Genomic DNA, 14,766 nt, shown 5'->3' with positions numbered 1-14,766 from the left:
TTCATTTCTTTTGCATAATAAATTTGTGTCATTGTTAAGCACAAGTTTGCAGCATTGTGTCGTTGTATTTCAGCGAAAGACTGCCTCGTTAAAACCAACAAGTGCAGCAAAGTATAGCCTATGAAACCAGATTTCAGTCAGGGATCTATCTGACTTAACAAGTGATAACATCAACTGGGATCATAACGTTATCTATTTGGCTCCTTTCACTGCTTCATTCTGATCTATGACGAAACATGTCTAAAACGAGTTGGGAAAAGAGACTAAGGGGAATCTCAGTGGATGAGCAGTGACAGATATCAAAGCAGATATTTCATAATGCTCAGCAAAAAATTATTACAGTCAAAAAAGGGGACTTGATGAGAATCAAGGTTTTTTAAAAGAAAAAGGTGATCAAGGAGAGTGTCTAATCAAAAACTAAAGGGAACAAAGTGATGAAAGCCAGTGGTAGAACAGAAGATTGTGATTTTTTTAAATTTAAAAACCAGCAGCATATGACTAAAAAGCTAATACAGGGGATCCCTGATTTATGAATGCTCATACTTACAAACAGCCCCATACAGGGGTGTAATTTTTAAAGACAAAGCATACGAACATTTCTTGTACTATGAACAGCTGTTTTACATTTTCCTGCATTATGTACTGACTTGCGCACAATTAGACTTACAAACGGACTACAGAGTGGAATCCGTTTGCAACCTGGGGGCTGCCTGTGGAGGGAGAAAATTGATAATCAAAGTCAAGAGTTTCTATGGGTATGTGAAAGGAGAGTAGTTAAAGAAAGTGTGGGAAACTTTGAGGATGCAACTGGTGAATTGAGGTTGGATAACGAGGAAATGGCAGGTAATTTAAACTAATATTTTGCACCGGGCTTAATAATGGAAGATACAAACCCCAAAGATGACAAATAAGGTGCTAATGGGAGGAAAGATCTTGTAACAGTCGTGTGAGGAACAAAGTATTCAACAGCTAATGGGACTAAAGGTGGATAAGTCACCACATCTTGGAGGCCTACCGCCAAGAGTTTTGAAGGAAGTGGCAGCAGAAATTGAGACATTGGTTAATATATACCGGAACTCATTAGATTATGGGAGGGTTCCAATGAATTGGAAAACTGCTAAATGTGATGCCCTACTCAAGAAGGGAGAGAGACAGAAAGCAGGAACTGTGGGTCAGTTAGCCTAATATGTTGTTGAGAAAAATCTTGTTCATTATAAAGAGAAGAAATAGCAGAACATTTAGAAAAACTTAACATAATCAGAGTGAAAATGTTTTGTAAAAGGGAAATCGTGTTTGACAAATTTGTTAAAGTCTTTGCTATAACAAGCAGAATTGATAAAGACAAACTGATAGATGGAGTGTATTTTGATTTTCAGAAGACATTAAGGTGCCGCAGAAAGATTATTGCATGAGATAGGAGCTCGCGGCAGTGGGAGTAATGTATTAGTATTGATTGAGGATTGGTTGACACATAGGATTAATGGGAAGATGTAATGAGGGGAATGCTACATGGATATATCTTAGAGTCTCATTTATTTTCTATCTTGTATTAATGACTTAGGGGACAGTGCAGAATGTAATATATACAAATTTGCTGCTGATACCAAAAATAGATAGGATGTAATGAGGACATAAAGAATCTGCAAAGGGATACAGATAGGTTCAGTGAGTAAACAAAAACTTGGCTGATGAAGTTTAATATAGGAAGGCATAAGGTTTGGGAAAAATCGAAAGGCAGAGTCCAAAGTCCAGTGCAGATAGATCTGGGTGCACGAAACACATTTATCCTGACTGTGTTAGTTATGCAATCCTCATTGGTTGTGACTTTTTAAAGTTCTTCCTCCTTTCTTTGCACCTTGAGTTTTCTACTATCTTTGATTGCTTTTTGTGTATTCTATTGTGAAGATAGATATGATATACTTGTTCAAAATCTCTCCTGTTTCTTGTTTCCCATTCTTAATTTCCCATTCCCAATCTTTTTTATATATTTGTGAACGATTTTACTATCTATTTTTTCTTGCTATTTTTCTCTCCCACTCTTAATTTTCTTCTTTTTTTTGTCATCCTCTGGTTTCTGAACTCTTCCCAATCTTCTGGCCTACCACTAATCTTTGTAGCATTTTAAGGCTTTTCTTTTTAATTTGATATCATTCTTCATTAATTAGTCATTAGGCTGGTTTTCTTTGTCAATGAAGTAAAGTTTTGTTGAGATTTCTGAATTATGTTCGTACATGTCTACCACAATTTCTTTACCATCTTAACATACCTTGTTGTAATTGCTGCCAGTAATCAAATAAAGGGCTTTTAGTTCTGTGTCTTACTAACTTTTCCTTCTCTGATCTTAGTGCCAAAGAATGCTATTCAGTCTTCAGATTCTATGTCTGAGACAAGTTCTTTTGCCAGAGTGCACGTGAACAAAGCATTTGGGTCATAGAGTCATAGACTTGTACAGAACAGAAACAGACCCTTCGGTCCAACTCATCCATTCTGACCAGATATCCTAAATTAATCTAGTCCCATTTGCTAACATTTGACCCATATCCCTCTAAACTCTTCCTATTCATATAGCCATCGAGATACCTTTTAAATGTTGTTATTGTACCAGCCTCCCCCACTTCATTTAGCAGCTAGTTCCATACATGCACCACCTTCTGTGTGGAAAAAGTTGCCCCTTGAGTCCCTTTTAAATCTTTCGCCTCTCATCTTAAACCTATGCCCTGTAGTTTTGAACTCTTGCCCTGGGGGAAAAACTCTTGGCTATTCACCCTATACATACCCCTCATGATTTAATAAACCTCTATAAGGCCACCCCTCAGCATCCAACATTCCAGAGAATGTAGCCCCAGCTTATTCAGCCTCTCCCTGTAGCTCAAACCCTTCAACCCTGGCAACGTCTTTATAAATCTTTGCTGAACCCTTTCAACTTTCACAACATCTTCCCTATGGCAGGGAGACCAGAATTGCATGCAGTATTCCATAAGTGGCCTAACCAATGTCTTTTACAGCTGCAACATGACCTCCCGACTCCTATACTTAATGCACTGACCAATAAAGGCAAACATAGCAAACGCCTTCTTCACTATCCTGTCCACCTGGGACTCCATCTGCCACTCCTCGGCCCATTGGCCCATCTGATCAAGATCCCCACCAGCTGATATTGTGATTCTCATTCTATCCTGCCAGTCCAGAATTTGACATTAATTAAAGTGATGTTAAGGAAGAGCTATTAATCCTGATTGCTAAATACCTGCAAATATAACCTACCAAAAGGGAGATATTGAGGATCTCCAGAGGAAATGACTAATTATTTTCACTTGCTTACTTAAAGATCTTTATGATAGTCAGCACCTAGCTCGAGATGTGGGGTTAGGTTTGTCAGTGCATGTTGGTTCAGCACATACTAGTGATTTTGTTTTATAAATATGTGGGAGAACTAATTGCAAGTTAATTCATAATCACGAAACTTGAATTTGCTTTAGGTAATAGTATTTGCATGGTAATCCAATGGTGATTTGATTGTAAGTGTATTTAGTTTTAATGTAGATAGTGGACATGCAAATTGAGCAGTATTTTCAGGTTTTCAATATTTTGTTTCCCCCAGGTGGCTGCTTAATAGAATTCTTTGCAGAGATGTGATTTAGATTGATACACTTATCTGAGCCTTTTATCTTCAGAAATCCTTTATAATCTCTGTTTATAAAGATAAATTCACATTATTTCAAGGTTACCTGGAATGTGTGTGAAACTGTTGGAGGTATTGTTTCGGTGCTTTTCCTCCTTAACAATGACAAATAATGCTTGTGTCAACGCTTTCGTGAATGAGGACCATAACGTAGAATACCCAAAGAAAGTTACCTACTGTAAGTACAGAGCCCTAATAACAACTGGAAAAGTGGCATGGAAAATTTACGGATTGCAGTGTTTTTAGGAAGCAAAATTAGGAGTTGTTAACTTCTTCAGCTGAAAATACCTCTGAGCATATTCATAAGTTTACTGTATAATTTGGTAAAATAACTCCAAGTCATTTTCAAAATCACAGAATAGTTACAGCACTAAAAGAGGCATATCTTTCCACAAGAGCAATTTGGCTAGTCCCACTCTCCCGCCCTCCTCTTCCAGCCCTGCCAATATGTTCGCTTCAGCTAATTATCCAATTTCCTTTTGAAACTTTGGATTGAAGCTAAATGTGCTATTCTTTCAACTAGACTTTCCAGGTCTTCAGTAATAAGCATAATGTAGTTGAAAACCATATTAAATTTCAAAAATGACAGACCTCAGTCACAAACCAGAATGTTAAGCAAAGCCAATGACAAATGTATGAGCGGTGAGATGGCAAGGGTTGAGTGGCTAAATAGTCTCTAAAAGGAACTTATTTACTAAATAGTAAAAAACATTTTGTTTTTAAAGCTTGCAATGTTCAACCAAATTTTTTTGTTTAAAAAAAAACAAGAAAAATCCATCCGTGGCTTACTGAGGATAATAATAGTATTAGATTAATGGAAGGCTTATAATGTTACAAAGAGATTTGGGACTGTTTCAGAAAACGGCAAGGGGCTACCAGAAAGTTAATTTTAATGGGTGGAGGGAGGATGGGGGGAAATATGATGGCATGTAAGAGGAAGATAAAGCATTTAAAGGCATCTGAAAAACAGAATGGCTAACGTAAAGTTTGTTCCTTAGGGGCAGAGGTGGGGTAAATTATTTGGGGGATGAGAAAATTACACAAACATTGATCAAATATTTTGCATCGATCTTCACTAAAAAAAAACTGCAAATTGCATACCTGAAAGGGAGTGTAACCTACAAAATAAATCTGAGGAAATTGAAGCAGAGAATGGATACTGGAGAAACTTGGGACGCTTAAGCCCAACTAAGTGTCAGGACCCAATAACCGAAATCATATGGCTCTAAAGAAGGAATGGATATACTAATGTATGAATTTCCAAAATTCTCAAATTGTCCTAGCATATTGGAAATTAGAAAATGTGACACACTTTCAGGAAAGGAGGGAAACAGAATGGAGCACTACAGACCAATTAACCTATCATCAGTCTTAGATTCTAACAGCACGGAAACGGACACTTTGGTCAAATGAGTCCATGCCAAACATAATCTCAAACTAAACTGGTCCCATCTGCCTGCTCCTGGCCCAAATCCCTCAAACTTTCCTAATCATGTGCTTATTCAAAATGTCTTTTAAATGTTGTAATTGTACCCACATCCACCACTTCTTCAGGAAGTTCATTCCACATGTGAACCAGCCTCTATTAAAAACAAATGACCCTCGTGTCTTTTGTAAATCTCTCTCCTCTCACCTTTAAAAATGTGTCCCCAGTCTTGAAATCTCCCATCCTAGGGAAAAGACAACTACCATTAACTCTATCTATACCTTTCATTATTTTATAAACTTCAATCAGGTCGCTTCTCAACCTCCTTCACTCTGGAAAATGTTTTATTGAGGAAGCCTGGTCAATACATTCAGAAATTGTATGACTAGACTAAATCAAGATAGTTTTACAAAAGGAAGATCATGTTTCTTTTCCATGTCTTTGAGGAGATAGTTATTAGGTTAGATAATGAGGAACTTGTCGATGCAGTGTACTTGGATTTTCAAGTGCATTTTATAAATTGTTACACAAGTTAATATATTAGCATGGCTCAGAGATTAATTGATGTATAGAAAGCAAAACCCAGAGATCGAAGGAAATTTCTAAGATGTGGGCTGGAAATAGTGGATATTTAGTCCATAGGTTGCAGCAATTTACAAACTATATTAACAAATTTAACAAAAGCTGAGAGTATTGTATCCATGTTTGCTTACAGTACAAAACTTAGTAGGAATGCAGGCTGTGAGTGTTTGAATACTTAATTAAGATTCAAAAGTGACGTACCTCAGCCACTAACAAGAATCTTGAGCGAAGCCAATGACAGATGTATGAGTGATAAGATGTCAAAGGTTGATTGTATAAATAGTCTCTAAAAGGAATGTATGCTGTGAGCAGTGAAACTGTATAGAGAATTGTATAAGTCAAATGAGTTGACAGAAGGGCGGCAGGTGGAAGTATCATGGAGGATGGGTGAGGTTATTACTTCTGATTTGAAAGGACAGAAAAGCAGAATGTGTTTTAAAGGAAATTGGAAAAGTTGATGTACAAAGGAACTTGGGGTCTGCTAATAAAAGGAACGTAAAGTTTGCAGTCAGCTACAGTAAGCGACTAAGAAGCTTGACCTTTCTCAAAGGGTTTGAATGAAAACGTCTTTGTGAAATTGTGCAAACTTTTTGCTTAGATCACACCCTTGAATATTGCATACGGTTTTGATCTTGATAAACAAGGACAATATAACATTCTCAAAGGAATTGACAGGGTAGATGCTGGTTATTCCCACTGGTTGTAAAATCTAGAACAAATAGCTGCAGTCTTGGAATTAGAAATCATTATCTTGGACTGAGGTGAGAGCACAATTGTTCACTTGGTGTTTTGAAACTCTGGAACTCTCTGTCAGAGTGCTGTGAATCCACTGTCGTTGAATGTATTTACACCGGAGACAGATTTTTGATGTTTTGGGAAACGAGAGATTAGGGAGCTGGAAGGAAAGAAAGAGTTGAATCGGAATACGATCCTTGATTGTACTGGATAATGGAGAGGCTCGATGGAGTGTATGATCTATTCCTGCTCTAATTTACATTATTGCGAGAGGCAAAGGCGGGACAGTTGCAATTTAAAGTGCAATTGTAATTAAGCTGGGACAGATTCTGTGGGTGACAAAATTTCTCATCTTAGTCTTAATTGGCCTATCCTGTATCGTTAAACTGTGATCCCTGCTTCTGGACTCCCTGGTCATTGGGAACATTCTCCCTGCATTTAGTCAGGTATGAGATTTTCCCTCATTCTTGCAAACTTCAGTGAATAAAGTCCTTACTGGTCAAGTCTCTCCAGACATCAGTCCTACCATCCCAGGAATCGGTTTGGCAAACCTTTGTTGCACTTCCTCCATAGCCAGAATATACTTCCTCCGAAAAGGAGACCAGCACTGTACGCAGTATCGCAGGTCTGGTCTCACCAAGGCCCCGTACAGTTGGAGCAGAAACATTCTGCTCCTGTACTTGAATCCTCTTGCTATGAAGGCCTTCATACCATTTGCCTCCTTCACTCCCTCCTGCACCTGCATGTTTACTGTCAGCGACTGGTGTGCAACGATACTCTGGTCTTGTTGCCTTATATGCAGAATATCATAAAATGTTGATTTAGATCTGAACATGCTTTCCATACTGGTTTTATTTTGAAAAATGATTGCAGTATTTCCAAATTTAGCCCTGATATCTCAAATCTTTAATGTTGCTTAAATTTATTATTTTACTGGTAGATTTTTATTAAGATAGCATAAATAAAGATAGTTATCCATGCTGTTTTACTTTTAGCTTTGCTGCAGCATTTCCCTTTTGTATAAACTATTTAATCCATTCATTTTTCTATCAGGGTACGCAAAGCCTCAATCCACATAATGACTACTGCCAGCATTTTGTGGACACAGGTCATAGACCCCAAAACTTTATTCGTGATGTTGGTAAGTTAACGCAATAGTCCTACAGTTTGTGGGGTTGTGAATTAAAGTTATGAGTTTAATTTTATAGGCTTTCCAATTCCCCAAACTTTGGTGATGTGAAATGCCCGCTTCTGATGTCAACAGAGCTGGTTTTTGGGATGGAGAAGGGTATGACTCGGGCAAGCAGGGACCATAAGTTCAGCACCACCGTTGAACTCACTATTGACTGCACTCAACCAGCCATAGATTTCAAAATTCAGTATATAATGTCTGCATTAAATATTATTGTGATTGTTGCAGTTCTTGCTGGACAATCTCCAATTGCCAAGAATTAGGCAACAATCAGTTTAATTATTGGAGCTCATAATTATAGCTGTCACTTAGGTTTGCTGGAAGCAACATCCATTTGCTGAGACCTGCCCTGTTTAGGCAAAGGAATTTGTCCAGACATTACACATTCTTTATTTTAATAAATGCTTGGGGAGATTACCTCCCTTAAGCAATCTGCATCTCTTAAGACTTGACCAATCAAGAGGCAACTTACCAACCAATCAGTACCCTTTCATCATTTTTTAATAAAAGATTGCTCCCTTTGAAATTCGGCTTTTTGCATCTTTGACAGTATATCTCCGTTTGTCTCTAGTCATCAGGTTCTGTCCGACAAGTAAATATTTACGTAGTCAGTACATTTGGAAATGCTTAGATTTACACTTGGGTCCAGGCACTGACATGATCAAAACGGTAGAAGGGTGATCCAGCGGTTTACTGTTTTAAGCAGGTAATAGTACTAATGGGAGTTCACCATGCATGTTTCTTAGGGTAGTGTCCTAGGTCAAACCATATTCAGCTTCTTCATAAATGGCCTTCCCTCCATAAAAAGGTCAGAAGTGAGATATTGACTGGTGATTCCACAATGTTCAGCACCATTCGCCACTCAGATACTGAAGAGGTCCATGCCCAAATGCAACAAGACCTGGATCAGGTTTGGACTCTTTTTTTGGACTTCTTTTTTTTCCACATGGCAGCATTTGTACAGTAGCAGCAGTGTGTATCATCTACAAGATGTTAAATTTCTACAGTAAGACTTGTTAGGCAGCACTTTCCAAAATCCACAACCACTTCCATCTAGAAGGGTAGGAGCATTGGAAACATTGGAACAACACTGTGCAAATTCTTCTCCAAGCTATGCTCACCATCCTAGCTTGGAAATATATTGTTGTTTCTTTAGTGTTGCTGAGTCAAATTCCTAGAACTCCTTGCCTAATGGCATTGTGGATCAACCTACATAAAATTGACTATCAATTCAAGAAGGCAGCACACCACCATCTTCTCAAGGACACCTAGGGATGGGCAATAAATGCTGGCCCAGCCAGCCCACGTTCCATGAATGAATGAAAAAAGAAATCAGCTGCGATCTTACATCTAAAAGGACAGAGTATTCTGAGCTGAACACTCCAAGATTTGCTAAATATGATCCTTTCTGGGTGTGATTTTTTTTTTTTGGATAACACCAATAGAAAACACACATGTTACATGAACTGTAGGGAACAGCACAAGACTGAGAAGCCCACCAACATTCAGTTTATGTCAACTCAACTAGAAATTTCAACCTACTTTCACTGTTGTATGAAATGAACTTCATATAATATTAATTTTCAGGTGTGTATTTGATGAAGAATTTTTAGAACATCAGTACCCATAATTCATTAGGAAAAGTTTCACATTTAATTTTTTATTTTTTAAACAACACAACAGGCCTGGCAGACAGATTTGAAGAGTACCCTAAACTCCGTGAACTGATCAGACTGAAGGACGACCTAATTTCCCAAACCAACACTCCCCCCATGTGAGTACTGCTTTGTGGAATTCTTATATGATTGATCTCCTGTAAAATACAAGTGAAGAAAAGTGTTACCGTTTTAGGCTGAAATAAGGATCTTGCTGTGAAGTAATGATGAGATCTTTAGGCTGCAGAGCTGTGCAATATTGTGAAAATCACAGCACGATCCACACAAATATTGGCACTGTCCAAATTACCATGCATTTAGAGCTGTAGGGAAATGAGTTAAAGGTCCTGTGCAGTTAAAATACATCACTTCTGCACTCAAACCTGAAAAGTTACAAGGTCTTTTGCTGCGGAGTAGTTTCTGAAATAGAAATTTGTTTCCCCCATATTTATTCTACTGTGCCGTCTAGGTTTAAATGTCATATGATAGCACATCCCTGTATTTTGGTCTCTTACTTGAGGAACGATATACTGGCATTGGAGACAGTCCAGAGGAGGTTCACCAGGTGGCTACCATGTATGAAAGGACTGTCTTTTGAGGAATGTTGAGTAGATTGGGTCCATATTTGTTGGAATATAGAAAAATGAGAAGCAACCTTATTGAAACATACAAGATTCTTAGAGGATTTGGCAGAGTGGATGCAGAAAAATTGTTTCCCCTGGTGGGGAGAGGCTAGGACCAGAGGGCATAGTCTCAGAATAAGAGGTCATCCATTTAAGACAGACAGAGGAATTTCTTCCCTGAGTGTAATGAATCTGTCAAATTCTTTGCCACAGAACTGTTGAGGCTGTGTTGTTAAATACGTTCAAGGTTGAGATAGACAGATTTTTCATCAGATAGGAAATCGAGGGTTATGGGGAAAGGCAGGAAAGTGAAGTTGAGGATTCAGGTAACCCATGATTTCTTGAATAGCAGAGCAGATTCAATAACTGGCCTACTTCTGCTCCAATGTCTTGTGGTCTTAATAATATTTTCAACTATATTTGTTACTTGTGCACTTTGGGTTGTTAAAAGAAAAAAAAGCTTTACATTTATAAAGTGCCTTTAACATCCTCAGGATGTCATAATCCTATGCTTCTGTAAAAGCAGCACCCAACAGCGTGCTATTAATGAAAAATCATTGAACTGACGATCTGTGTTATTAATTTGCCATTAAATCCCTTATGAAAAACATTACATCTTGTGAAATGGGGCTTAACTGGATGTTTAACGGTGTGTTATGGTCCTTGTTAGCTAAATGGCATCATGGGATCTGAAAGAGTAATTTTATACTTGCAGAATGTCAACTTTCTCCACTGTTAAATTCCACACATTGGAGACATTATTTTGTGTAGCTGGTAGATATTTGGACCTCTGCTTTAATTCTTTGAGTATGTTCTCATAATTTATTTTGCAACTTTAAAAATTAAAGTGAAGAAATTCTATCTGTGTTAGTTCCGGTTTTGCGGTCTGTGGAATACATCAATGTGATTGGCAGCTTGCTTATTTGATGACACCAGTTTTGCTGAAAACCTGAAAATCCCCTTGACTTGTACCAAATTCAAACAGATTTTGTTTCACAGTTGACTGCTAAATTTAGATCCATATTCTTTCTTTTAATTTTAATTGTTCATTGCAATAGTTCTGTTTTTTTTTTTAACCACACCAGCCTCTTTTTTGTTTTGTTTTTTTCTCCCCCCTGGCCTATCTGAAATTTTGAGGCTAAAAGGTAAAACTTTTCAAATATGTGCATTGTGCACCAGGTAGTATGTTTGCACAGAAATCCTGCAAGTGCCTTCCAATTCTGACCAAATTCCTGATGTTTACACTGGGGAAATACACTGTACCTTCAACAGATGTACTTAGAATTAAGTTGACAATTTTGCTTGTAAATAGGTATTTACCAGCTGACCTAGAGACATTTGATATTAGAGAGCTGAAATGCAAGTTTGACGTTATTTTGGTGGAGCCACCTTTGGAAGAATACTACAGAGAAACTGGCGTAACAGCTGTTGAGAAGTGCTGGACATGGGATGATGTAAGTTGCGTAGATTTGTTGACAATGTTTTGTTTTATTTATGATCATTGTAGAGCAGGTTATCATTTGAAAATGTTTTCAAATAAAATATGACTGAGTTGGGGAAGGTTGTGTATTCTGAATTAATTTGCAGTTAATTATTTGGACATAAAGCCATTTCAAACCATTAAGGCTTGTTCATTAGTAAATTTGTATGTTTAAAAAAAGTATTGTTGTTTATAAGGTTAACTTTTTATTAAGAAGTAGTTTAGTTGAAACAGCATAACAAAATCTGATAGGATAAAGAAGTAAGTTGGCTTGTATCAAAGCACTATGCATATAAATCACAAGATGCATAAACAGGAAATAGTTTAATTTCTGTTTAAAAGAAAGCACAAGAAATAGGAGCAGGAGTTCGAACAACCTTTGCCAACTTAAAGTTGTGTCTGATATGATGTTGGCTTCAACCCACTTTCCTGCTGCTCATGATCCTTGAAATTCTATAGCTTAAGCATCTGTCTCCCTCCACTTTGAATATATACAATGTCTCAGCCTCCATAGCCCTCTAGGGTTCAGAATTCTAACGATACACAACCCTCTGAGAAAATAATTGCTCCTCATCTTAACTGGAAACAGGTGGCCCATATCCTGAAACTATGCCTCCAAGTTCTTAAAACCTTTCAGAAAAGGGAATATTGTGCATGCAGTCTACTCCAGGGTCGCCACTTAAGTTAAAGCTCTCTCCAGTGTCTGGAGGCATGCCCAGCAATATAAGAAGATCAACGACTTTCTCCACATTGCTGCCATCTTCTTTCCATAACACACTCTCACTCTATTTCTGCAACCATGCCAACCTCCCCCACCAATGTTCATACTGTAACCTCCCACTGCCTGCAACATCACTTGCTCTCACCCATCCAACTTCCAACACCATTAACACTGACTGCTCTCTTTGCTGGCTAATCACTCATCGCAGCGCCACCTCACTTGCACCAGAGTTAATGTTTTGGGCCCAGTGACCCTTCTTCAGGTCAAGGGCAGCCTGTGATACAAGTCCAGGGGTGTGAGCAATGTGAGCCAGCCTCACTTGCACTAAAAGTAACAGCTGTTCCACCCACTTTTTCCTCATTTAGTAGCTGCTCCCCCCTTATTCCTGGAGGAAATCTGTTCCTAATAGAAATAGTGCAGAAAGAGTTAAAATGGGCGGTGGTCTGCTCAAATTCTTATCCTTAATGAGGAGAGGATCCCTATGTTGACTGGCTGGCTCACTGTGCCCACACCCCTGGACTGATATCAGAGGATGCCCTTGCCCTGAAGAAGGGTCACTGTACCCAAAACATTAACTCTGCTTTCCCTCCACTGATGCTGTCAAACCTGTTGAGTTTCTGCAACAATTTTTATTTCTGACCTTGACCAAGTATGCCTGGACTCCCTGTGCAAAGACTTATCCTTCTTGACTTGACTGAGGCCTCTGACAACCACGGCAAGGCAAGACAGAAGCAATATCTCTGTCTGAGAGGGCAAAGTGAAAAAAGGCAAGGCAGGGATGTCCTGAGCATCCACAGAGGCTCAGACTGCTGGGCAAAAAGCTCGGAGGTTTAGCCTAGCCCAATCCCTGAGTATATAGTATTCTTGCATTACAGTGATAGTTGCTGGTGCAAATTGTCCTGTAAGTGGATTGGAGATGTGCCATGAGCTTCATTCCCTTTAATTCTTTGTTTTGGCTGTGCAAACCTCCAAGTGTTCCCTGCGTTTGTTTTGTGAGTTTAGACTTACCGCCACTTCCTTATCCCTGTCAGGTGAAGTCTTTTCTGCCTTTCCACTTCTCTGCCCACCTTTTTTGTTTTCAAATTTCTCAGTTCAAAGGCTGTTGAGCTGCAAAACAGTGAAGTGTCCAGCCCTATGGCAGACTGAGTGAGTGTTGTTGAATAGCAGCTGCTTGCTGAGCCTCCAAACCAAGGAAGGAGGAGGCAAGGGGAGCAGACAACAGGAAACAGCGTGGAACAGTGACCCATTTGGGGAGATGGGCAAGCCAGGGATGGAGAGTTTGATTGAAGGAGGAGCTGGGAAAGAGCAATTCCAGGAAGTTCCAGAGCTCTCTAGTCACCTTGAGACTTTGAGGTCTTGGAAAATTCCCTCTGTCAGCTTCCTCTGAGGGAGAATCCTATTGATTGCCTTGGGCGAGGCTTTCATTAAAGTCTACAGATTGCAGGATTCTTCAAGCGGTTCCACGGCAAGGTGTCAGATCTGCATGACTGTTAAAAACTGCATCTGTGTCAGCTTTTCAACTGAGCAGCACCAATGAGAGACTGTGGCTCGCAGCACAAATTCTGAGCTCATTCATCTGCTTTCGTGTGCCATGTCACTGGAATAGGAGCTGCACCATTTTCTCTACCACTATTTAAAGCCGTCTACTGTATTAACAGTTTTTAATGTTTCTCAACCCCCTTCTCCATTTCTGTGACTCCATTTGGGCTGTGCTCTTCCGTCTGGGACTAACATTTACATTGGCTACACTACTTATTTTATATACTTACAAAAACAAAGCAAGAACATTTTATGTTTCTTATTCTTTTCTCTCTCTTTGTTATACTTGGCTGGATTCTATTTTTTTTCTCAAAACTTTGATCTATCACTAAGCTTCACATCATTGTAAACATTCTCTTTCAATTTAATACTATACTTAACACGTTTAGTTCACCATGGATGATTCATCCTTCTGTAGATTTTCTCTTTTTAATATATATTTGCTGAGAATTATGAAATTGCTGCTTTGAATCTGTCACTTCTTATCTAAGCAGCTTTTTTTTTTGTAAACTGTTTCCCTAGCCGACTTTAGCCAAGTTCATTTTTTTAAATTTATAATTGCCTTTAAATTTAGTCACTAGTTTCAGAACAAAGATTTTTGTTCTCCTAATGAAGTGAAATTCATTGTTTTATAGTCACTGTCTTCCTTAAAGGATTCTTTGCTATTAGATCAGATAATCAATCCTGTCTCATTAAATATTATCAAATCTAAATTATCCTGTTTCCTGGTTGGTTTCTTGAAATACTGACTGTTTCTTAGAACAATATATTGATTGAACTTGTCTTCAAGGTTACCTCTACCAGCTTTATTTCTCAATCTATGTAAAGAATAAAGCCACCCAGGATTATTGATTTGTTTCTTGATTTTCTGTCTTACTGTGTCATGATTATTTGGGAGCATTTCAGCTCCTCTTATCAGTGATTTATTTCCCTGTGATTTTTTTTTAAATTTTGACTCACAAAGATTCTACTCTAGTCTTGCAAACTACAGTAATTTCTCACTACCCTATTGATCCTATATTTTACTAAGAGAGAGACCACAACATTTTTTCTTTCTGCCTGTCCTTCTGAAATGCCATGTGTCACTAAATGTGCCTTGGTCACCTTGTAACCGTATTTCTGTAGCAGCTG

General features: G+C 38.4%; 1 protein-coding gene across 2 annotated transcripts in view; it reads left to right on the top strand.

Moving 5' to 3' along the window:
• Positions 1 to 14,766, top strand: part of mettl14 (methyltransferase 14, N6-adenosine-methyltransferase subun) — a 96,086-nt gene that overhangs the window by 68,862 nt on the left and 12,458 nt on the right. For both annotated transcript variants that reach the window (XM_020527252.2, XM_020527253.2), the window contains 3 exons: positions 7,479 to 7,566; positions 9,301 to 9,391; positions 11,208 to 11,349. In XM_020527252.2, the coding sequence (XP_020382841.1) occupies positions 7,479 to 7,566; positions 9,301 to 9,391; positions 11,208 to 11,349 (321 nt within the window). The remainder of the gene's footprint in view (positions 1 to 7,478; positions 7,567 to 9,300; positions 9,392 to 11,207; positions 11,350 to 14,766) is intronic.

This window comes from Rhincodon typus, chromosome 1, assembly GCF_021869965.1.
Source record: "Rhincodon typus isolate 14 chromosome 1, sRhiTyp1.1, whole genome shotgun sequence".
NCBI lineage: Eukaryota > Metazoa > Chordata > Chondrichthyes > Orectolobiformes > Rhincodontidae > Rhincodon > Rhincodon typus.
This window is presented reverse-complemented; position numbering and strand designations above follow the sequence as displayed.